Below are 27,547 nucleotides of genomic sequence, written 5' to 3'. Positions count from 1 at the left end.
ATTTCAAATATATAATAATTTATTGATCAGCGTACGAATATTTTCAAAAATGGATTAATAACGACTTTTCTTCTAAAATATTTTATGTACGATGTTTATAAGTAACGCACAAATTGTCATTTGTTTTTCTCTTTATGCGTTTTTGTGAAAAATATATATCGATGAAATAATTAAATACTCATTTTTGTTCGGTAAGATTGTTTGAAAATGTAAAATAAACGTTCTATCTCGTTTTATATTGTGCGATAGTTATACGCCAATCGTTACTTCATAAATTCGTTAAATGCATTTTTACGACAGAACACTGTATCTATTGTTATTTTATTTATTTTACAGGTCTTATAGCGAATAAAATCCAAAAACGGCGTTATAGCTATGCAATATTGAGACACTCGTGCATACTATTCAAGAACGCTCTTAAATGGCGCGCTCACTACATTTATTTTTGAAGTACCTACTTGCAACATAATTATTATTATAATAATAAAAGTATATCGAAATGGAATAATAATTGACTTGAAACGATTGGAAAGAACGACACGATAAATTGTCTAGCTGTTATACAGAGGGAAAAACGTACTCCATTCCGGATCATCGAATAGTCTCGCATCTTGAATACATAACGGCCATAGTATAATAAAGGTATAAAATAATATTATAAATAAAGCGTTATATTATTATTTTATATCAACTCCGTTTTAAGATTGCATAACGCATACTTTGTTTTAATGTTTAAAAATTCAAACGTATCAAATCAATGTGTTTTTTTAACGCAAGTTTTTCAGACTCTGTACAATAATGTCGTACGTACTTTGTACGTCTATATTAAAATAGGTACCATTAATTATTTACTGTTTGTCTGAAACACCTTTATCTCAAGTAATACGACGATTTATATTGCCGAGTATTTGGAAATCTTTATGTGAATTATTAAGTAACGTTTTAATTAACAAATGGTTTATCATCGCGTGAAAAAGTTAGCAGTAATATAATAATAATAATATTATTTTGCTGATAAATTCTACGTAATAATATCATTAGTGACACAACGAAATAATATGATACATATAGTAATTAATTTAAATAATATAATACTGTTATTATTTATAGTACATCTTTACGTAATAATCGGGTAATTATTAATATAATTAATCAACATATTTGGTATGAATGTTATAAAGAAAATAAATAACTTAAAATAGGTACTCGAGTTTTAGAACTGTGAAAGTACGAACGATAATAATAAGTACAAATGATTGTTTTTGTTTATGGACTGAACAGTGCTGCTATTTTGTACTGGTCTAATCACTCAAGTTATATTACAAAAAAAAAAAAAAAAAATTAAATGAAAAATAATACTACCGACCAGAAGAATCGAGTTGAAATGTTTTTGTTCCAATGAGTCGATAAGGAAAATAAAACTACTAACCAACAATTTGGTGTACGATTATATACTTTGGATACGGACATAGTGTTCGTTAAACGAATAATATGTCGTTCGATGTATTTAGGTGCTTTCGAAATTTATCGATATCGTTTAAAAGTTTGGAAAAAATAAAGTCCATGCGATCATTATCGATGAATGGAAAAAAATATATACTCAACTACTATGAATTCGATTTTGTTTTGCGAAACGTAACGTACAAGTGTACAACAGCGTACGACGTACAGTCGGTAAAACAGTCAGTAAATAACAGCCGGGCTTAAATTAAGAGTGTTTAAGTTAAATAGCTCCTATAGCATATTTATTATTGTGATATATTATGTCTACTAAAAAGGTACTGACCAGAAATGAAACGCCAAGACGTATTAAACGTTTAAAATATGTTTGTATCTATCTACTGACCAACTATAATATTGGAAACGAAGAAATCTACGTAATATTCATAACCTATTTACTCTGCACAGTCATCGGTGACTTTATTTTGTTTCAACGCGTTTGGGGACAAAAAAAACTTATGACCTCATCGTCGTCGTCACTTAGATGATATTATGAATTAGCATGAAACAGGACACTAAAATTAACATTTTTGGAATACAATGTACGGATAATGATTTGCTTATAATATTGTTTCTTATGTAATTCATTATAATACGATATACAATTACTGTTACAATATTGTCATGTTTGAGCTGACGATATGGACGAGGAAAAAAATTATTGTTTTACGGACAATTTAACGACCATAACCATTATAGGTATACTTTTTTTTATAGTTGTTTGTTTTCAACACTTTTATATTAGTGCCTGCCATAGAGATTTGTAATACAAAAAACTCGTGTTAGTAAACTACATATTTTGTTTCCAATTAATCGACTAATGATTTGAAATATATGTAATTCTGGTGATTGGAAATGATTATTGGATTAGTTTGTTTAACTATTAACTATAATCTTGTGAAATATAATAAAACTTTAAAAAAATTCACAAATTTGAATGTTTATCAAATATAATGTTATTTACTGTATGATCGATATAATATATTATTATATTCAATATACCAAAATTAATTTGAATATTTCAGGAAAATGTAATATATTTTTTTAACATTTCTGAAAAGGAACTAAAGTTATTAAAATTTATAATAAAAGTTATAAAATATACTAATATTATTAAAAACCACCGCATTGGAAAATCGATTATGAATGGAGCAGAGTTTACGTATGTAAACAGATTTACTTGGTAAAAAAAAATGTATTATTGCCTTATACATATACATCTTTACAATTAATTTTTTTCCAGTGGTTTTCAAAATAACCTAAAAAACTTCTGAGAAACTTGTTGATAGTGCATTGTTTGTACCAAACTACGTTTGACGTGATTCGTGGAACTTTTGAGTTTTCAAACTGCTGTATAAAAAGAGATGACTAAAAACATAAACGCGAAAAAAAAACTGATTATAAGTAAATATAAAATATCAAAATATATTTGTATAGTTAATAAATAGGTAGTAAATATTGATTAATATCAAATATAAAAACATTTTCTTGTGGATAACCCTCTCTCTTCAGACCATTCATTCTGCTTGCAAGTTGTTATGCAAAATAGTCAAAGTATCTAGATACAATCAATAATAAAATATATTATTTGTTTACGCAAAAATGGATTTCGAGTTTTCGTCGTACGACATCGTAATATTATTACTTGGGTTTCGGGGAGGACTTTGGAAGGTTAAAAAACGTTGTCCTTCCGATAGAAAACTTGATTCACGGTAACATTATAAGCAATTCGCATTCTTTCATTGTTCCTAGTCGAAAAATTGTATTTGGGTGACGTATATTGACGCCAGTAGTTTGAATACATTGTGTATATACTATATATTACATATTATATAACCGTGGGGTTATTCCAATTCGGTCGTAAGTCAGATTTGAATATCGCTGCGTACACTATAATATGTGGGTCACCCAAATCGTACGCTGTTATTATAGGTAACAAATCAACGTTACAAATTCTGCAAAGTTTACATGTGCGTATCATAATATATACAATATACCTATGCCGGTGTAATATTTTTACGTTTCATCAATTTCACAGAATACTGCATTTCTGTCCGCATTATTTTCTCTTTGGACTGAACTTTCTTCGAAATTCATTCGTGGTTTTGTTTTGTGAGAAATATTTAATACGCAGTTTACATAATATTATGTATTACATACGTCCTATTTGATATATATATGCATCTGAGCTGTATATTATTATGCGTGTTTATTTATATTAAAAAAGTTTAGCGAGTTTACGGTTTAACTGGGTTAATATTTTACATTTTTTTTTCTGAAAATATGTTATTTAAAGTTTATAAAAGTTCTGACGGCTATTCGTCGTTTAAATAAATAGAATAATTTGAGTTTCTTTCGTTGTTATATTCGATTTTAACGCTTATTGTTGACTATGGTTCAATTTGTTTAGTTTATCTATTCTATGACTTTATAATAACATATATACAGTATACGCTGTATATAGTATTTCAATATGTGTTGAATATGAACTTGAACGGAAGTTGTGTCTTGTATTCAGGATATAACTTACACGAGCGTAACCCTCTAGTGTGTTATATTATATTGTACACCGTGTATTATAGTATATTTATAAAAATATATATATATATTACATAGGCTTAATATTATTCAATAAGCTAGCGGACAAATATATAAATAAGTTATTTTATAATATGCTTCGTGTATATCGGAAATCATAGCGATACGAATGGTAAAGAAAAGTTTCAAACAAGTTATTTACGAGGCTAAAAAAATAAAAAGAAGTGAACTTTATTGAAAACGATTTACAATACTTAAGTACTTATTTAAATATAGGTATAGGTAAACTAATATCAATAATATTTTATAAAGATATAGTGGAATATATGATAGTGATGAGAGTATCTATTCTATGAATATTGGGAATCGTTATTACTAAAAGTGTTCTAAGTAGGAAGTATAAAAATAAACACGAAATAATAGTCATAAAATAATATTATAGCGAAACCTCTGATGTGTTTCTCTGTTATCTGTAAACACTCTTGTTATTACTTTTCTAGTCGTATAATATTATATAGTATTGTATATTATTCAAGTCCGATCGATATTATGGATAATTCAATCAGTATACATTTGTTTGGCGAAAAACTTACACGAAGTTTGGAATTAAAATTTAACGGTCTTATATGACACAAACAGACAGCTATAGTACCTACAATCTACATAGTGGAAAACATTCGTATTCGTGTCAAGTCATAATTAAGCAAATCATGATAAAAGTCCTTGATACAATTATAATATTAATAAACCAATGTTTATTTTTCAAAATTAGATTCAAGATCAACGATGGACGTACAAAAAAAACTGTACGTGGAAGGATTGTCAACAGGTATTTTCAAGGACGAATCGCAGTCATTGTGAAGAACAACAAAAAATGGGTACCTAATGATGTTTTATAAATTCATTTTCTAAATTATTTCACATTACATACATAGTTATTGATTTTAGTAAGTCTCGCATTATGTTACTCTTATTACTTATATTTCAATAATTGACTTGGTGCGTAAATCATATGAAAATTTATAAAATTTCGACTTAAGTGGGATTAATTAAATACTTTTTATTTTATATGTATAAACGTTTTAAAAATGACTAAATTTTTTTTTCTATTACTTATTGTTAAAAAACTATTTGTAGAATATCTATAAAGAGTTTAATTGATAGAACTTGTACACAATAATTATTTCGGGGTCATTTTTATAAATATTAAAATATATTTTTAACATATCAACTAGAAAAAAAATCATACTTCTATTACCTATATTATATTATATAATGTTCTAAGGTCTTAAAAAATTTAAAATTTAATTACAAATTACACGAAATAAAAATAAATATATACATATGTATTTTTTAAAACTATTACTTGTATTGAAAAGTTGATTAATTCTGAGTAATCCTCATATGTTTATAAGCTCTTTGAAATTGTTTGTTAATACATAAAGGTAAATATTATATCATGTAAATATTTGTTTTAATTTAAATTTTTACAGCATTCGATATTGAACTCGAATTATTTCAGTAAATTCAGTTTATCCCCAATAATGTATTTATAAACTAATTCTGAAGCTATGACGAAAATCTCTGTTTATCTTACAAGTAGGTACCTAAATGGTTTTCAAATTACGTCTATGTTGTTTGAACAATAATTTATAGCTGTAACTATAATACAATATAACGTGTTCAGAACAGGAGACGAAGTGTTGAGTATTTTTATTGCTTTATTAAGTAATATAATTAAACTAAATTAACTACATTTAATTAAGTTTAATGCAATAGCTTGTATATATATTTACTTTTTAAGATAAATAAAAATAATTTCTTTTTTTTTTATTAAACCCGCGGTGACTATGGCAATTGGGTGAATATTATAATAACAATAATAGTTAACTTAAATTATATTATGATAAATTATAAAATTAAAAATAAATCAAAAATGATTTGTAATAGTATTTAGTTTCATTATTAGTAGAACGTACCTATTAGTAAAGTGTTTTTATTATAGTAATGCAATATAAAATATTATACATTCATTACATTTAATAAAAATAATTTGAAACATGTAATATTACATTTTTATTGCATTTGCGTGTTTCAAAATTTTAATAATTAATCATAATAACATCATAAATTTACTTAATTTTACTAGGTATCCACAAAAACATTAATTTGAATTGATTTATAATTGCTTGATTTTATTTTTCCTCTATACACATTATTATTAATGTGAATTATATAATATGAATTATGAATATATAAAAAATTAAACAAATATATAGGTATTTGACGCACCTTAATTTTAGCTAATAACCAAGATATAAGATGCATTTTTATTTTATAAAATATACATTGATTGAATATTACATATACATAACCATAATCAATGAAATTTGTTGTAAATATATAATATTAAAAAAAACTAATTTAATTTAGCAATAAATCGTTTTTCTCAAAATATTGTTTTAATTAAAGCGCAAATATTGTTTGTTATGTTTTCGTACTTTCATCAAAATTTAGTATGAATTTCCTAACGTAATGAATATTTTATCCAAATGGTAACATCTGTGTCCTATTTAAAACGAAAAAATCTATTTATTAAAAGTTTTTAAAAACTTAAAGATGTTACTATTTCATCACAATTAATATTCATGAACACGAATAATTTCTATCGTTTTATGGTGTTTTAAAAAAGTGAAATCAGTCATACACTCATACTTAAACTCAAAGTAAACATTAAATTTACTATGTAATTTTGTTTTATGATAATTTCTTCACCTCTGTATGTCATAATAGTTTATATTCTTCGAAAGCGGATTTTTTGAAGAAGATTTAACTCAAGTATTAATTCCAATTATTAACTTCTGTTAACAAAAAAGAAGAAAAATAAATTCCTTAATTTTGTATGAAAACAAGGTTCAATTAATTTTGATTTGAGATATTTTAAAAAATTAAATCTTTAAGTCACGTTCACAGTCTGTAAAATTTAATAATTACAAATCGACCGAATAATGTATACACTTTCAGTTGCAGTGGGTTTATTGTTTTGTACTACATAGCTAGTTATATGTAAAATATTACAGTCATTGTCATTTAAATATTTTTAATTGCATAAATTGCAATGTATTCAACTATAGGTACGATGTACATTAAATGCATATAAATTAGTAATTGACAATTCCAATACAGGAAAATTATTATTTTTATCGATGAAATATTTAAATAGTATAATTAAATACAAATTCTATATTAAAATATATAATTTTTATTATTATAAAATACAGTTTTATTGATTTTTTTAATAGTATAAAATATGTTTTTAATACAAAAATAATATATGATAATACTATGAATTACAGACTCTAAATATAAATATTAAAAAAAAAAAATCCAAAATGAATTATATTTATTATTTAATAATAAATAAAAATAAATTCCTTAATATATCTGACTGAATGGTATTTAATTCATATAAGTTATATATATTTTTAGTCACGCAGAAGTATTATATATGAAGGTCTGTTTGTACTTTCCCAGGATATTAAGGTATTTTGGATACACATTGTTCAATACAAAATCATATCGTTACTGATTGAAGTGTTTTAGAAGTATATAAAACATTTTGATTTATAATATGTTCTATGACTAGTATTTTTAGTATTATAAATATTTTATACGATTTTTTTATACAGACTTGTCGAGTTTGTAATATCATATTATTAATCTACAAAACCAGTGTATATACATGAATACCTAATTTTCGTGATATTTATCAAATAAATATCTAACTATTAGATCAACTATTTGGACACAACGAATACATTGTTCAGATTAAAAACGCAGTTTGCTCGAAATCGATTTTTTTTTTAAAAACAAAATTTTTATATCAAACAATGAATCAAAGGTATGAGGCCGCGCGAGTTCCGATCAGTCAGTGTGATGCAAATGTCAAATTCAAATGCTATTGCATAAAAAATAAAATTTCAGATAATGAGGTTCCAGTAAACAGTGAATTCGTTGCAATAAATATGTGACGAATTAATGGCATGTACTTATATCCAAATACATATGGTTTGTATACCTATATCCTACAGACTACCACATATTGAGTGTCGTTGCCACTCATCTAAATTAGGTATTTCATTATTTATAATAATTGAAATGCTTAGTGATCAGCGCCACTGTATCAGTTATTGTAAGTGGTGTTAGAAAGCCGAATAAGTGTGATACCGTAATACAAAAATCATGTGCGTTACATGGTGTGTGCAGAGTAATAGTGTCACCTACAATCTATTTCGTGAAAATACCATGTTTTTTCCACGATTTAAGTTAAAAATATAACGTTTAGTTATGAATAAATAATAATCAGATACATTTATTTCCTATCGATTGTATCATAAAATATTCCGGGTTGACCATATCGTGTTTAACCAAATATATTGTTATTATTATTATTATTATTATTATTATTATTATTATTATTCCTATCGCCGTGTCATCAAAGAGGTGTTACACGATCACTTGACGTTATTTAAATTGAAAAAAAAAAACTAAACGACCGCGCCAGCACATCCACTCAATTAAAACGGTTAAATTACTACGCACAAGCTCGTGTCTTTTCCGCGCCGTTTTAAACTTCCGGACAGCCATGCCATGCGATATTATTCGCGTACTGATAATGAGATATATTTATATGTATTTTTTTTAAACTCCCCCGTCACACCCATTGTCTTTGGAAATGTGCTCGAGTCGTATTATAACATAAATATACATACATTACGCAGTCGGTCCCTCGTCCAACCAAGTCCTGAATAATGTTGTAATTTACAGGTTACAATCACGAATTTTCCGAGGAGTCGCTAATGATCATTATAAATGTGACCCAACACTATGACTTTTCCGACTCCATATTAATATGGTATTTTGCAGTCAGGTTTTTTGTTGCCATTCTATTATTATGCTTATCTCTTGCATTTACTTGCATTCGTCCTACGCAGTATCCTCGTACTCACGCGTATTATGTTTTTAATATACAATATTTAATATTGTATTTTTTTTAATGATAAACAAAATTTCATACTGTGTATAAAATCTTTTTTTTTTTTATATAATAATAATTGTGTATAGGTTGTTTGAATGTTGCTATAATTTATTTTCACGTGGACGTCATACATATACAGTGAAATTATCATAATAAATCAATAAGTTAAGTATTAAATTTTTAGTTATGGAAAACCGATATGTGTAATATGTATTTGAACGTTGTTAAATTATTGAGTACACGCTCGTACAATGAACAGTGCAGTGTACGTGTACGTTATAATAAAACATAATTAATTAAAATTATAAATCAACACAAGAAAATTAAAATATGACTGTCGTTTGTAAAAGATAATAAAATAATATGATAATATATAATTATGATCTCGAAAGTATTAAAATGGTATTTAGTGATTCGATGTTTTTCTCATAAGCTACTATTTGTTTATCCTTCGACCTGTTAAAAACTGTTCGTCAGTATTGAAAGATTGTAATAATAATATATAGAATTATTGTTGAACTTAAAACGAACTTTTAATTAAAAGGCTTTTTTAAGGGTTGTGCCATTGAATATAGTTACGAGCTTGACAAACCTCCGTATAATCAATTATTAGTTAGGAAGTTAGCACAATAACAGAATAATATTATACACCATACTCATATTGTTGTAGTTTATAATATTTGTAACATTATCTGCAGAATTAACAATATCCTCGTTTCAGCGTCTGCAGGGTGTCTTTTTGTCTCGATTTGCATAAAGGATATACAGTATTAATGTTGTATTTGTATGTAGGAATATAATATATATTATATTATGCGATTGAGACGATTAAATGGTAAGTTTTGAAATCGTGTAATGTCGTCGAAAATATGCTAATTATGTTAGACATTTGCATAAGTTTGTTTCCTCGTTTTTAATCATTAAAACCAATTTATTAATAATATGACGTGTACTACGCAGGGCATAATGCCAAAGCTAGATAAACGGATACAAAACTGTTCTTACATTTATTATACTACCCACAGCTAATAAACTATAAATCGAAAATTATTTTAGTCTGCGATGGTTTTTATTTTTTGTAAAACCTAACCAAGGATAATAATATTTAACCGTTTAATTCGAGGGGAGATACCGACGCAGTTTTCTCGGTTTTTTTTTTCCGGCGGTGGAAGAAACGTCACATGTAAACTTTGTCGGTGTGACTTTATTGGGAGACAACAAGTCGACGACACATACGCGCTTGCGACATTTTTGAGCGCAGCACACTCCTTTGTGATGTGTCTGACAAGTGGCGTTAAACAGTTGTTGCATACGACCGTTTATTTCGTTCGTATACTGTCGTCTTGAGAAAGCAACGTATGTCTCGTACGTCTCGTCCGCTGGGATCTATCTCGGTGTCACCGGGCACAGCAAAGTTTCTGCGTGCTCGCAGAATTTCGGATGGAAGCCGAAAAAAGTTTTGAACAACAGAAGTAGCGTACGAATATTTAAGTGATTTACAACGACCCGGAAGTGGACCGTTCGATTATTTAGAGTAGTTTTCCGACCGGTCGTCATCGTGATTTGGGACAACCGTGCGTGCATAACATTTAGTATATTATTATTATAATAATAATATACGGGTATAATCGACGTCGACTCAACCGATATAATATTGTAGAGAACTTCGTGTCGAAACTTACGCGTATAGTTCCCATTGTGCTTATTAAATTTCGCCATGTGTCCAGCGTAAAGTTTCCAAACCGCTGTCACCCTTGAATACGCAACACTGTTATCATGGTTATTATTAAGTAATGGCGGGCGCAAACGAAATGCCGTGTTTTCGCTACGGCGGGACGTCGACGATAATAATAATAGTATTATACACCAACCCCGAGTGTGGAGGCGGATGTGGCTCAATTATATATAATATATATATTATAATCATTATAGGAATACCGCAGTTTCGCATAATATACCTAATATATTGTCGGTCGCGGTCCATAACTTTCTCAATTGTTTTCAAACACCGATTTTAGTACACTACACGACTCGTACAATACAAGCACAAATGAGGTACAATGCAGCAATAATGTCGATTATCAATGTAATTATTATCTTCGCTCTGTAAATCGTAATAATAATAATATAATATTCGTAGTAATGGTTAAAGAAGCTGTGGCGAAGTTCGAAATCTTAAAAAAATCAAAATAATAATAAATGTTTGCGAATAATGTTGATTGAGTTTACAGCATCTCGCAATATTATTATATCAGTTAGTTCCGAAATATACGGGTCGGTTCCCGAATTTTCAAGCCCGGTTTCCAGCCAGTTTTATTATTTAATTATCTTATAATTTCTTTTCGAAAACAAAAAAAAATGCTTAAGTTTTAACTAATGTGACCAATTTTAAGTGAAATATAAATATTAGGTATTTTCAAAAACGTTTTGCTAAAACGTTGAAACATGTAATACAATTTATACATATCAACTAAGCTCGAACAACATACCCACCATTCAGTAACCCACCAAGAACGCTTAAACTAAAATGGTCTAAGGACCTGTTTTTTAATTATTGATTTAAAAAAAAAAAAAATAAGATAAAATATAGAGGACTCTAGCACTAAGCTTTTTTCTTTCACGGACGTTCCCTGTCTGTACTGTATGAGTATGATCTCATAATTATTAATTTCTTAATATTGTATACTAAATATATTATTTAAAGGTCGTTTATTAAAAATAAACAAAACCTAAAAATGTATTATTTTTATATTCATATTATAATGCCAATGTGGCGATGTATCTAAGTTTTTTTTTTATTTATTATAGCAAAGTTTATTGTATACACAAATAGGCCCGCAGCCTTTTTATGTTATAGACGAATTTCAGTGAGTTTAAATTCAAATGCAGCATCTCTGCAGGGTCCGTTCTCTGGGTCTGTTCCCGAGGGACGTTCTTCCGTGGACCTTTATCAGGACAAAAAAAAAAAACTGCACAGTGTATCGCGATGAATCCGTCTATGCGGTATAATATAATGATTGCGCTTCTTCCTTTATATTACAATATACAGTGAAATCAACTAAAGTTTTCGCGTTGTTAAGTATTATTCCACCAGATCCGCAGTAGTCGGAATAATGGTTTATTATTTTCACCGCAAGACTATATTGATTATATTATTACGTACAGTAGATGATTATAGTAATTATAATAATATTATCATAAAACGTGAGCGGTGGATTGCGAAATTATTCAAAGCTCGTCTGATGTCGAACCATTACAGTAAACCATTTAAATCAAAACACGCACACCGCTTTTAGGAGTAACTATCGTTCGGTAATAATAATATTGTCACGAGGCCGCGAAAAATACTAACGTAAAAATAAATACTGCACATTCGTCGTCATTTGTCAGGTCTCCGATTTACGATCGCGAATCGACGGATAATGAATATAGATCGCCAACCCATCTCGTATCGTAGTCGTCGGTGGCGATGTGTACTACGGCCGTATACATGCATGCGTGCATTAGTCATCCTATTTAATAGGGGACCGTTGTTGTAATAGTACGAAACAGAAAAAAGTTTGAAATTAAAAGTAGTTTGCCGAGTACCAAAACTCGAAGATTGATGGTTCCGGAAAGCGGCCGGAAGCCCCAAGCGGAAAATAAAAATAATAAAAATAAAAAAACCTTTTCGCCATCGAATTTTTTATTTTATTTTATTTTATTTTTTTTTAGCAGCTTGTATATTGATTAGATAAGTTATGAAGACGCAAAAGTCACGTATAACCGCATTACACTACAAATCCCACGTTGCTTATAGTAACTTTGACAATAATTCTCCGACCACCGATATATGGACCTATTTATTGATTTTTATATTTTTATCTGATCATTACGGGCTACGGCGTTATCTATTTTACTTTTTCAACGTATTCGGTACTCAACTACGGGATCAAGGTTTATAGGGTTCGACAAATCTCCCGAAGACAAATAACGGACATCCGTTGCCCGCCATTTACGAGGCTAACTCATACAATACACGAGCACAGGAAGTCATATCCAGAGATTACGCACGGAATCCTGAACGCGCTTAACTTTTTCAATAGACCGAATACCGAATGAAAAGTAGTCACTTCTATTATACGTGATACAACATAATAGTATTATGTGTTTGTATCGCAGTTCTGTGACATCGAATGAAACGATCTGTTCAATATAGTATAGTTGCGGTAATCGAAGATATTGTATTATAACACACTTGCGTACTATAATATTATAATATAGGAATATTCTTTAGCCGTCTTTTTGTAAACTGTTTATTGCACATTTCGTTTAATTACATTGCATCATATGTATTTGTGTCCAGCTGATTTATTAATTGTCCAAGTTATAAATTTTTATGCTAATTATTAAAATTATTTTACGTGTAGGTATTATAGTTTACCAAGTATGTGTTATTTATCTCTATATTATATTATTTAATAATAATAATAATATGTCAAATACTTTTATATTAAATTTAAGTTTGTAATATTTCTTTATACTTTATATTTGAGTCCTCGTGAGCGTTAAAATTAATAAATAAAATGTATCGGGACTACGTTCAGGCATTTAATCCCATATTAATTTTTAATATATATATATTTATAAACGATTAATTGATTAACAACATGTAATGTTGAGTTAAAGAGTATATAAAACTTACGTAGGTATAGTTACATTATTTCTTAAATTATTAAAATCCATTCACTGCTGAGATAATTTTTTCCAGTTAACACTAATGTGTTGGAATGTAATTTTGTTTTAATGTAATGTTTATTTTTCGATATGTTTAGCATATAATTTTTATAAGTTGAATATTAATATTTATAACTATGTTTTGATTCATTGTCTTAAAAAATACTAGGTAGTTAAGTAAGCGGATTGGTTTCCAAAATATTTGTTATTTTTATGAATTGATATTGTCGGATGTAGATTTATGGTATGATAGGACTTATATGTGCATTCAGAGAACTGCTTAGTAAATAGCCGTAGACTTAACCCAGTATGCTATTAATAGATAAGATTATATGATTATTTATATGTACATTTAAATGCAATACATAAGTAATACGCAGACTAAAAGAAAACAATGTATCATAAATAATTTATATATTATTGTTATTATTATTTCATGTCATACAACCACAATGACACTAATGCGAACAAATCATAAATATATATTATTATATACTATGATTTCAGAACTGATATTGGTTTTCTTATACTTTAAATACCTAACTTTAGCAGAATCTTTATCTTACTTTATGTCGAGTAAGAAAGTATAATACAATACGAGTGGAACCCTATTGACGTTTCTAGGTACTTGTCCTTGCCCCCCCCCCCCAGACGGGGAGAAATGATCCTTTCGATCCTTGTACCCCGTGATACTGCAGCACCAATAATCATATAAGAACGCAATATAGAATAATAAATTCTTCTAGAGAACATAATGCCGAGTTTCAGCGGTATTAAAACATCGAACGAACGCGTGCATCGTTATATTATCGAAGATTAAGTTTCCGAGCGCATTTCGTACTAACACTCGACGCATACGTCACACGCACACGCCTATACGGACACATTAATCTCCCCGAGTACGCTGTGTTTATGTAATATATGATATATGGTACATAATAATATTATACTATCCTGAAGACTCGCGTCTCAGCCCTCAATAGTTATTTACCCACGAAGTGGAATGGTTGCATTCAAATCGTATGGAAAAAAAAAGTTCGATAACTTTTAAAAATAAATCCCAAGCCGTATGTCTTCAATGTCAACGGACATCTTATAAATTATGTTTTTATTAATCACATAATATTGTATTTATTTATAATAATTTTAAAAACGGCCAATTTAATTATTGTTTAATTTAAATAATTAAACAATTATTTTGCTAAAAAAAATAAAAAAAAATATAATTATAAAATGTGTATTTAACCGTAAGTTAATTTAATTTTAAACTATTTTTTAAGTATATTATTAAATAAGCATTTTTGTTTTCACGTTAATATGGACACATCTTTTAATTTTTTTTTTTTTTTAGAAGTTTTATACGGTCATTAGTACTCGTTATCTTTGTTGTTGTAGTGACCGTTCGGGTTAAACACGTAGGGAACCGCAACTATATACTCCACGATATAAACCATCAACTATCAGTTTCCGACACTCTGAATCCGTTTACTCTCCGGGTGAACACATAAAACATCTTCAATAACGAAATAATAAATGACAAGACCTACGGCTGCAGTAGCACTCTCTGTTTACGAGAACGGTTTACAATCGAGTGATGGTATTATACGCTATTAATATTACGTTTCAAAATAAATCGAAAACTCTTTGAAAGCTTAAAAATAAATGATGTATAGTTCATAATCACAACAATGCAACCAAACATTAGTTTTTCGACCACCTACCGCCACGACGAATAATCTTTTTGTGTTGTTCCTATATTTTAGGTACCTATCGATGCGTACTCGTTATTCGCCCATCAAACTGTTATTGCGGATTTTATTACCTATGTCAAGACTTGTCCGAAAAATAAAACTTTTCTTTCATATTATATTGTGTATACACTGTAATATTTCATTTGATGCACCAAAGTTCTCGTTAAATTATAATTTGTCGGAAATAGCTAACCTACGGGCGTATACTAATTAAATTCGCCAAGAATAATATATTATGTTGTATAGACGAGATTTTGCAGCAAAATCTATGCGTGATGTTTGACGATAAAACAAAATGTAATCGATATGAAAAGAAAAATGTAAAGGTGATAATTCAATATTTATTTCGACTTATTGGAACGTCAAATTAACGAGAGCACAGAGACGAATAATCGATATATTTAATTTAAATATTCTACTCGTCTACGCCCAACTTGTTAAATAAAACGACTTCTCAAGAACTATGAGAAACTCAATAATAAAAAAAAAAAATAAGATAAAAAAAAAATAAATATATTATTTTGTTTGTTACGAACAAAGAGTAAATAGTTTGATTGTTTTTTAAATGTCTATACGAACTCAAACAATTGATTATTAAACATAAAATATAAACAACTCAAACTGTCGACGAAGAAAATATTTCCTATGCACTACATAAACTATAATCATATTTCAGTTAAATTATAAGACACTAAACAATATTATTGTTTTCTTGTAAAATATGTTATAACTGTTATGCTATTTTTATATACTATTTACGTTTTATTGTATTGAATACGAATTGACCGGAAAGTTAGAATTAATTGTTTATTACTATTATATTGTTGTTTTTTCGGTATTCTAGCACAAGCTTCCGTCAAATTCTACTCTAACAACAACTAATGTCACATATTGATAAGAACCATCATACTTCAATAAACAATTTTTCACTACTTAAAAGAAATAAAATACTGAAGTAAATATAATATAATACTTTATTTTACCTGAAAAATCATATTACTAACTTAATTATTTCACCTGTGTTATTTCTTATAAAGAAAGTATTGAAAATCAAATCAGAGATTACATTTTGCTTTGTGCTATCAATATAATAGGTATATTATGAACAAATGGAGGATGGAGAATATAAACAACGACACTTCTTTCATTTTTTCAACGTTTGGATAATTATTTTAACATCGAAGCAATAACTGAATGTCTATTCAAATACCACTTTAGGTCTATATATATATATATAATATATATATATGTATACATGATATACGCGTAGAGTTTATACGCTTAATACCCGTAAAATACATTTATTTTCTTATTAGGAATATTACGTTATACCCATGATTAAGTTTAAATAATGATTTAAATGTTATCAAATATTAATATTCTCGTCTGTTGTAAATTAACTATTACAATAATTTTGGCGGACAAAATATAATTCGTTAATATATAATCAAATACCCAAAGGAAGTTTACAAAATATATAATGTTATTTAGTGTCACAATATTTATGTGATAATAATTAATTGTATGAATACATATAATATATAATATTCAGCTTCCATTATACCCAACGGATTGTTAGAGGTCAATTGTACATTTCGTAAATTATTATTCAAATAACTTTAGTGGCCCAAATTTTGGTTTGTAACGGTATTAACAATTAATGATAATGATTCACACGAGCATTTTGTATGTACCATGCTAAATATTGATAATATTCGTAGCATAGTTCGGGGAAACACCAATCATTTTGCAGGAAATGACGTACAACTCAGCAATAGCTTGATTTTTAGCGAAAAAATGTCATAATAGTTTTGAATTTACTTTACCGCTTGAATGCCGTAATCCAATAAACAATAAATTATGAATTGCAATAATGAATTTACGTTAAAATCTAACCGGGGACAAATAAAACATATAATATCTATTTCGTATTGAGTAAAAAATCTAAATATCACGTCTCTTTACAGGTGTTAATGCATGAAAAATAAATAAATTCATTCTATATTTTGTATATGAAAAATACGATCAAATAATAATACGCGGTCATGCATAGAAATTGATTTCGTTTAAAATGCTTTGAAATCTTTCCATGGAATTTTTTCGGCAGATTCTTCAATTGTTTCACTCGATTGCTTTTTTTTTAGTGTACTCACGTTTTTACAACCAAAAAAATATCAATACGTTTTTGTTTATTTTCGTCCCTTTTCACAACTATGTATAAATTCTAAGAATTTGTAATTCTCCTGATTTCAAATTATGGGATGCATTGTAAAACTTTTATAAGATAAAAAAAATATAACCTTTTCCATTAAAATACAATTGATGAATTTCGTATTTATTTTGAAGTAATATTGTCTAACAAGTAATTGTAAACATGACAATGATTAGATAAGTTCTCTTCTCTTAAAAAAAATAACAATTATTTATCTTTTAACATTTATACTTGGAACAAATTTATGAAAACTTCTTCCTATTGCTTTCAATCACTTTTTTTCAGTTGCTTGTGTACCCACCGTTTATATACATTAAAATAAGACTATTTTGTTAATTCCATTTTTATACAATACTTTTTTGTTAGTGTAAGCTTATGCAAATTTAAGTAAATTAAAATACTATATTTGTATAGAAAATACAATAAATTAATTTCATAGAAATATAGAATGGTTTTCCTTTAATATTAGGTTGCTACTTACTTACATTAATTCAGTCATTATAGAAGTTTTCATATATTTTACTTTAATAATTTTCTTTTTTTTTTTATTACTTTTAAAAATTAAATTACAAAAATGCAAATACAATATATATATATAATATATGAATTAAATTTAAATTCAGAATTTTTTTTTCATTCCGAAGAACTTTGTATTATTTGAGAACGTAATATAAGTTGGCGTCCCCATTTTTAATATTTTACCTTAGCTTTTGGTAAAATGGTTGAAAGCAAACGTTTCAATGAGAATTATTCACCCCTAAAAATTATTCGTTAGTATGCATAATATATAATCAAAATCCTTGTGCAAATAATATTTTTTTGATTAATTTTTTTTTAAAAGCGTATTATGATAAGTTTTATAATTGCACTGCAGGTAACGAATAAACACAGCGTTAAGTATTAAAAAATTATAATAACGAAATGTGTGTTTATTGAAATATCTATAATAATATTCGAATTTCCAAAAAAAATGTGTATAATAATATGATGATCGATCAATCGCATAATCGTGATATTATCCGAACCGAACCTACTTCGTGCGCGATTGCGTAGATTACTATAAACGAACACAACGCGGAAACGATTCAAACAACAGAAATAAAATCAAATAAATTTAACTTATTTTCGACTCATCTCGTGTGGTGGTCGTTATGTTATATGAACGCCATACAGTTTCGGAATAACAATAATAATAACAACAAAAACAACGAAACGATGCGTTTTGGGACGTAGATAGATATAATGGAACGAGAGCGACCGAGTGAGAGAGGATGAAAGGCGAATGGCAGAGATATTGCCGTCACCATAATGTCCCGGGGACTGGTAATAATAATGGTCTGTTGGTTGGGGGTGACTAGAGGGGTTTGGGGGTGAAGTTTTCGTCGCGCGTGCGATGAATTCGGATCGGACACTTTGGTATATTGTATAATGTAATGTCTTGCTTCTAAAATGTTTGCTCCACCGTTATACGCAGGCCTGGCGTGTCGCCGATTTACGCGTTACATGGTCGGGGTTGACCGTCATATACGAAAAAAGACGTTTAAATTTTTCAAAATAACTCCCTCCCCACAACAATGATTTCGGTTCATATGCAGGTTTATTGGAAACATCCCATATCGGGTATACGTTACACAGAACCCATCGATACGCGACTTGACTCTGCAAAATAAGTATCCTTCGCGCAATCACTCAATATACCTGATACATGTTATGCTATCCGAGTAAAGTAAGTTTAACCTTTTGTGTATATTCTGGACGTGGCCTAAAGAAACTTCACGTCGTTTTGATCGATGTTCGCTTTTATTTTTTCCTCAAAACAGTATATATGTATATAATATTGGTGATTTTTATTTTTTATACAAGTTCTATTTTTTTTTTTCTAAAATAACTTCGTTTTCTGGAAATATCTAAACGTTTTTGGATATTTCTCATTTCCAACATAATTAGAATTTGTTACAAAAAAGTTCTAGAAAAAGTTACTTTTAAAGTTGATTACTTTTTCAATGACAGTAAATATTTTTAATTTAATATTCCAAAGTAAAACATTTTTCTCAGAACAATGTTATAAAAAAACAAATTTCAAACAAAGAGGGGGTATTTTTTTAGTTATGAGTATTTAAAATTTATAAGAGCGGAGTAGAGTAGTCCATTGATGTCCCCTGAAATGCATGTCCACCACTCTACTTAGTCAAAAACTTTAAATACACTTATAAGTTATAAATAATAAACTGTTCTTGTTTGAAATTGAATTTTAAACATCTCAATAATTATTCTCGATGATATATTTCACTTAGGAATATGAAATAAATAATATAATTTAAAAACTAAAGCTATAATGGTTAAAAATAGCAAATACAAATACATATTTTTTAAATAGTTTTTTTTTCTTAATGGCTCCAAACTATGTAAAAAAAAGTATTTAAAAAAAAAAATATTGTTACTTTTTGAGAAAATGAGTTCAATTAAATTTGAAATGATCATCCTGTTTATACTGAATACTCAACAGTTATAATAAATCTTAAAAAAAAAACATCGATTTGTTATTTTATATTATTATTAATATTTTTGACTTCTCGGATGATTGACTGCGTGTGTTTTTGTATACTTTCACAGTGGGTTCACGTAAAACCACGAGCAATTTTTCTACATTCTCGCCCGATAAAATATCGTAGGGACTTTAAAAATGTTTTCCAGCACGTCGGCCATCGGATTCCTTTGGGAACCATTCGACGCAAATTACTTCTTTCATGCACGATAACGCAACGTTAACCATTCTGAAGGGATTCTGTATACTCTGTATACTCGTTGTGTAACACCAGTTGGAATAATACGTTTGATTTGAATATCGATCATGGTATTATTGAACTATATTATAATCTCATTTTATTGTTACGTCGTTTTTCCCAGACATATTTCCAGAATCATTTCTTAAAGACGCACATTTTACGTGCAATAAACTTCATTTGAAATGGCTTTGCGTCACGTTATTATATTTCATCACAGGCGTTGAAATATACGCTTTTATAAGAAATAAAGTTAACAGCTTATAATACGCATACCGTATAATGCTATTATACTGTTATTACCAAATGGCGGATAATAGTTCATTCGCTGGCTTTATAAAATTAGGTTTAAAAAAAATAAAAGTTTGACGTATTCAACGGAATAGATAATAACAAGAACAGTATGTGATAACATGTTGTTTTATGTTGAGTGGATGATGTAAATTAGTGTTAATTAATATAATAATAACTGATTTTAGAAAAATACAAACAATACTTTTTTGGATAGGTTTTTAAAAATGATATCGATTCGTATAAAATGACGAGACATTTCCATTTATCGGCATTTTGGAAATAAACACCTTATTATAATATTTATCATTAATGGCTATCCTAAAGTCAGCCACTTCTGAATTTCAATTAAACGCTTAATTAAGTTGCCACTTACCTTGTATATGTCCAAATGCCCGCAGTAAGCGTCAAACTTGTTGTACAAGGACTCCAACATGTTGACGACCATGAACGGTGTGGCGGTACTGCAGATGGACGTGAAGCCCACGATATCGCTGAACAACATGGTTACCTCGTCGTGCGTTTTAGCTTCTATGGTCTCTCCTGAAAATCACAAAATATACGACTTAAACATTAAATGTGTTTTTAGTTAGAGTGTCTTTTGGTTTGGAAATTAACTTTTTGGAAATAAAAATAATGTAATATCTGCAGTATATGAGATTATTTGGTTGTCTAACTAAAATGCCCAGATTTCTCATAATCATATTATGCAATTCAAATCAATTCGTTTTATTTTCACTCCAAATAATTAATAATATATACTACAGAGAACAAAAACATAACTTATTGTATCTTAATAATATATCTAAATTTAATAAATCACAATCGTGAAGAAAAAAAATATTCTCAATAAAAAAATGCAATGATTTAATTTTGAAACTTATTTATCTTACATCTTTATCATCTTTTTCGTTCATAAAATTTTAGGTATATGATCTTAGAGTTCTTAACTAGCAATAATAATGTAACGCACTTACGCATGCTAATTTGTTTATATGATTTTGGCCAATGTCGATTTATACTCGAATTTATAACACATATCATTGTAGCGTAGAGACCACAGCGGTGCACTATACTTTGCTGCAAAGAACGCAATGCAATGTACGCGGACGAATGACGTGATTCTATCGTAAATGGCGCGAGTGAGTTAAAATATCGCTATAATATTATGGAAATATTATGCTTTATTTGTATAATATAGTATTACGAGTGATACGTTCAAGATTCAAAATTTTCTATCATCGAGGCAGCGTGCTGTGATTATAACGACTTCGTAAACACGCGCTTCGTCGGCCATACAATTTTGACGTTTAATCAGCTTCATTACAGAAACAATAATGATGATGCTCTACAGTGGATTGAGCGCAAAGGTATTGTCGAACGGGAAAAAGCAGTCATAAACGGACGCGATGATAGAAAATGATATATACGACCAGACGGTTCGCGACGAAGGCAGAGTGGGTTCGTCCAGTCCCGAGAGACTGTCAGGACTTTAATCTATGGCTGGCATACACTACGTATAGTAATAATAATAATAGGTATGTTGTTATTATTGTTATTAACACAATCAAAGAAAGCGTATAGGTCGACACGATTTCCAGACAATAACGGTCTGCGGTACTGATAATATATTCGTATTAGGTGTGCTATTATATTACATGTGCGTGAAAGACGTAATAATATTATTGTGCTGAAGTGTGGCGTGAGGGTGTGTACGCAAGTCGAAAACGATTTGTGTATGTGTGTGATATGTGCCGTGACAATAAGTATGGATTATTCGAGACAATTCCGCCGCCGATATTGACGCAAAAATGTGTAGCTAACGTTTTCGATTCCTACCGAAGCGACGAATCCAGCGGATTTCATGATGATTATGGTTTTTTTTCTCGTGAACTATTTTATAGTCAAAAAATCAAAAACTCTCAAGTAAGCCAGCTATCGATCACACGATTTATTGGTATCAACGTTTTTTCCAAAACTTAACTGATATCTATACTCTACAGTCCAAACTATCAAAACTCAACTGATAATACATAATAATATAAGGTACACATATAATGATAAATATTTATTTTTATTTAATCATAATTTTTGCTTTTAACGAATAGGTGATTATAATACTATTATTGTGAAAATTCAAAATACACGTTCTTGCGCTTAAATTAAGACTTCAAAGTTCAAACTCGTTTTTTATTTGTTATTTTAATTATTGCTAATACTTTTAAAATACATTCTTACGATTATCTGTATACATATTATGTATATGCTATACATGATATATTATATGGTCTGGACACTAATTGATGTCTTAATTTAAACTTTCCAAAATTTCGAAAAACGGTTTTATAACATGCCATATAGAATTACCGACAACTCATTTTCACGCAGTTCCGTTACGTCATTTATTCTTTTAACTTATTTAATTTACTAGGTAGTCCATTTTAAATGAGAAATACTATTTTTAATTCTTAAAAGTATTTCAAAACTCGTAAGAAACTTAAATCGAATATGTTATCTATTGCTTACAGTGTTGAAAAACTATCGTAACTGTTTTTCTTAATTGGTCAGATACAAACAGAAAGTATAAGAAAGAATCGTTTTCAAAGATTTTGTTTAATATGTGTAAAGTATTATGATTTTTTAATATTTATATTTATCAAACAAATTGTAAAACATAAAATTCCTATTATTAATTTATCTTATAATTTTTATCATTTCATGGATACCGTACGATGCAGATTGGCAAATGTTATTAGTAATGCGAAAAAGTTACATATAATAATTCCTAATATGAGTTTAATTCAATTTGATAGTAACATGTGTTTCCTTAACACACTTGATTAAATTTAAAAAACAAAATGAAATTCGTAAAGCTATATAGTCGATTTTAAGTTTATATACCTCGTTTTTAAGAAAACAATTAAAATGGACATATTTATTCTTTAAGTGTTTGACTTAAAAAATAAAATTGAATAAAATAAAAATGGTAGACTATTTTAAATATCTATAAGTAGCACAAAAGAATCTAAAATATTTTAAAACCTATATCATGTATAGATAGAGAATTTTTATAGTATACTACAATATACATGTTTATTGAATTTTTTGTCTCTGAAATAATGCGTTTCTGAATTAAACTAATAAAAAAAAAAAAAATCAATTTTGTAAAAAAATTGTCTTTGTGTAGATATTACCGTGTTTTCGTATTTGTTTATTTTTTATTATTTATCCCAATTATTTAAAAAAAGTTTTCAGAAACTACCGAAGTTGAAAATTCAAAACAAAGCATTTTTACATAAAAAAAAACATGTAAACCAATATACATTCATCGCTCCGTTGAGAATCTAAACTATGAAATATCGAACAACACATAGTTATTGACGCAACAAACAAATCATAGGTAGTATGGTTTGCATTACATCAATGATTTCAATAACATATTGTTTCCCTTATGCATTTTGAATTTGTGTTTATTTTATTTATGTAAGTTTGGGCCTTGTAACTTATTGATATTATTTTAATAATTTTGTTAGTTCTGATGCATGATATTTCTATTAATCAAAACACAACACGTCAAGGAAAAACATACATTGTGATTGTGATATGTGGTTTTTCTAAATATGAGAAAGCATTTCAATGATGAACTGATGCATATCAATAATAATTCTACAAAAGGCAGTATGTTTTGTATCTATTTCTAATATCGATTTCATTTTTGTCAATATTATGAAATTGAATCCATGCGATTTTTCATTACTATCAAGCTAGTTTTTTTCAACAATAGAATAAACGATGACAAAAGAAAAAAATATAAGGAATTCCCTGAACACAATAATACACATTCAGCAAATACAATTATTATCAATATTATTATATTGATACTATAGAATTATTAATGTAATAATAGTACTATGACATAATAAAACGGTTATTATCGCAGCAAATAATAATATAATTAAAAATAGATATTAGTTTTCAAGTTTGAGAAAAAAAATACAGTATAAGTGAATGAATCGAAAAAAAAAATATATTTATAAAACAGTTATTTAGGAAATAATATTTTATTGTACCCTTATATTATATTAAAATTTAAAAATAATCAAACGCCCAACTACTTAAGTAATTCTGCTATAACCAAAGTGTATCAGACTATAAACTAAATACTGGAGACTTACGAAATAGGTAAGTTTTCAATTTTTTTTATGTATCATCATTCTACTAGAACCCATTTAATTTTTAAATATGAGGTTATATTACAGTAATTCACATTTATTTTAATTTATTATGTAATAATTATGATCACAAGGTGATTTAGATAGGTAATTTAATTATATCAATGTCGTGGATTTGTTTATTCGTTACTTCAAATGTGTGAAATTATTATACTTTGTTATTAAATTTCAATATTAACAATTCTTTTTATAAGAATTCCTTAAATAAATGAATAAATTGATAAAGAATACTATTTACACTGGGTTAGATTTACGATAAAAAGAACAAAGAGTTTTATTTTTTTTAAACCATAAGTCGTTATGAAAACCTCCGAGTCGAACAATTAAAATTACAATACGATTGTCTTATTGGATTTTTTTCACATCTTTCATGGAAGTTTAAAAAAAAAAATACTTTAACAACGGTTCAACATTCAAAACTATAGAGTGAAAAAATATTTAACGGATTAAACCGTACCTATTCAAAATGTTTAAAATGTAATTAATTTGACTACTAAATACGACGTGTATAATATAATTTATTGTATGAAATATGTGGTTTTTTTAAAAAAAAAGTTACAAACTTTATTAAAAAATATACTATATTAAATTTTTCTTAGAATAATGTTTTTGTTTAATCCTCCTCAAAGTCCTAAGTTTATTAGGTTTATGTTTAAAATATATTATCGTCGTTAAAATACTTGTATAACTCCAAAGCTCAGAGGTGAATGAACACTTAATATCGACGTTAACACATATTATGATAATAGTTGATTAATATTGGTCAAGAATGTTTTTACTTGAGAAAACTTACTAAAGATATATTTATATTATTATAAATTATATTCAGTAATCAGATACGTTTAACCTATTTGAAGCAAATGCACGTTTTTATATTAAAATGATCCAACATTAATAAATTCAAAAGTTAATAGTGTTAATAGTGCTCTTGAAACCTTGTTTTTCAAAAAGTATTTAATGTACCTAAATCACTTGATTTATTTTATTACAATTGTTTTTTTATTTTTAATAATTATTATTATCTTAAAAATAATATTATAAAAGGTATAAGCAAAATTTTAATGTCCATTACAATTTCTTTAAAAGTACTATCAGGACTGACATAAATTAAAAAATTAACAAGATTTTAAGATGAAATTAACAAAGTATGAAGTAATATCAAGTACCTATATAATTTTAAACTCCTTATAAAGTCGGAATAGAATTTTAAACTTTGAATATCCATGGTCTAATGATCAAAAAAAAATTATAATATCCAATACATATAACTCTATGTATGATTAAAATTGTATTAACTAAAGCTTACAAAAAAAAAAAAAAATGGTAACATTTTACATTGTCATCGTTAGATAAATTATACTATTGCATTCATAAATTATAGAAAAAAAAGTAAAAGAAGTTAAATTATGCACACGTAAATATAAATACAAATTAACGATCGAAAAAAAAATGTTTCTGCGAAGATCAATAACGCAACGCGTATATTTTAATAATTTTAAACGTCTCCAAAATTTCAACACTCACAGTACATACTCAATATAGTATACAGTAAGATATTCTAATTATTGTTGAATTTTCTCAGTAAAACAAAATGGGTTTTAATTGAATAAAATAAGTTTTTATCACCGGTGCATGCTTCTTGTCGTATCATTTAATTAGATCACGCCCCACCAGTGAGCATGGTTCGCAAATCGTCCTATATTCATATTATATTCGTATTTTTTAAACCACAATGTGATTACGTGTGATTCTTATTGAGCGAACTCGCACCGCTGCAGAACATACGCCATACCGACAGAATAAAAATACGGCAGTCTTAACTCTATTCGCGACGCAAACGACAATTCCAACACACCTATATATTATAGTTATGGAGATTATACGCGATCGCGCACTTCCGCGGTCGTCGTCTAGTTAAATCGATCAACAATTTATACATAGACTCCATCGAAATGAACTCGCGAACGAGTACCGTGTGTTTGTTTTCTCTCTTTATATTTTTTATTAGGTGTGTATACCGATGGCAGTTCGGCACTCGGAGAAAAACAAACCCGGGCAAATTGGTTATTTGGTATTCAGAATAAACCCATATATATAAACGGTCACTCGCGCGCGCGCGCTCAAAAAAAAAAAAGAAAGTCACTTGGATTCTTCCGGCGTTGCACATAAATATTTACAACGCATTACGTCAGCGTTCGAATAGGTGCACATATATATACGCACACACGTTCTTACTGAGAGATGTGGCGCAGTAAACTTTCTGGGCGTACGAGTATATATAATATATCTATATATGTATATATTTCAACGTGGGCGGCATAAAACGAGAAGACTCGGCACCGTTTTGCGGCATACATTCGACGTCGTTTTAGCGTCCGACTCGATTTTGATTTACGGCGAGTGTATATTATAATGATCATAAACAATACTATGTACGAATATCGTTTTTACGCACGCAAATACACGTCGTTCTACGGAGTGGCGTG

At 28.1% G+C, this 27,547-nt stretch overlaps 1 protein-coding gene and 1 long non-coding RNA gene across 3 annotated transcripts in view; one reads left to right on the top strand and one right to left on the bottom strand.

The window, feature by feature from the left end:
- The window catches only part of LOC126550645 (uncharacterized), a 30,932-nt gene extending 25,709 nt beyond the window's left edge, over positions 1-5,223 (top strand). The window contains exon 3 of the long non-coding RNA XR_007604724.1: positions 4,811-5,223. This is a non-coding gene — a long non-coding RNA (uncharacterized LOC126550645). The remainder of the gene's footprint in view (positions 1-4,810) is intronic.
- Positions 1-27,547, bottom strand: part of LOC114119225 (head-specific guanylate cyclase) — a 243,658-nt gene that overhangs the window by 18,009 nt on the left and 198,102 nt on the right. For both annotated transcript variants that reach the window (XM_027980726.2, XM_050202563.1), the window contains exon 11: positions 21,206-21,372. In XM_027980726.2, the coding sequence (XP_027836527.2) occupies positions 21,206-21,372 (167 nt within the window). The remainder of the gene's footprint in view (positions 1-21,205; positions 21,373-27,547) is intronic.

The sequence above is a fragment of the Aphis gossypii genome, chromosome 3, assembly GCF_020184175.1.
Source record: "Aphis gossypii isolate Hap1 chromosome 3, ASM2018417v2, whole genome shotgun sequence".
NCBI classification, from domain to species: Eukaryota; Metazoa; Arthropoda; class Insecta; order Hemiptera; family Aphididae; genus Aphis; species Aphis gossypii.
The sequence above is the reverse complement of the archived record's forward strand: the minus strand, read 5'-3'. Positions and strand labels throughout refer to the sequence as shown.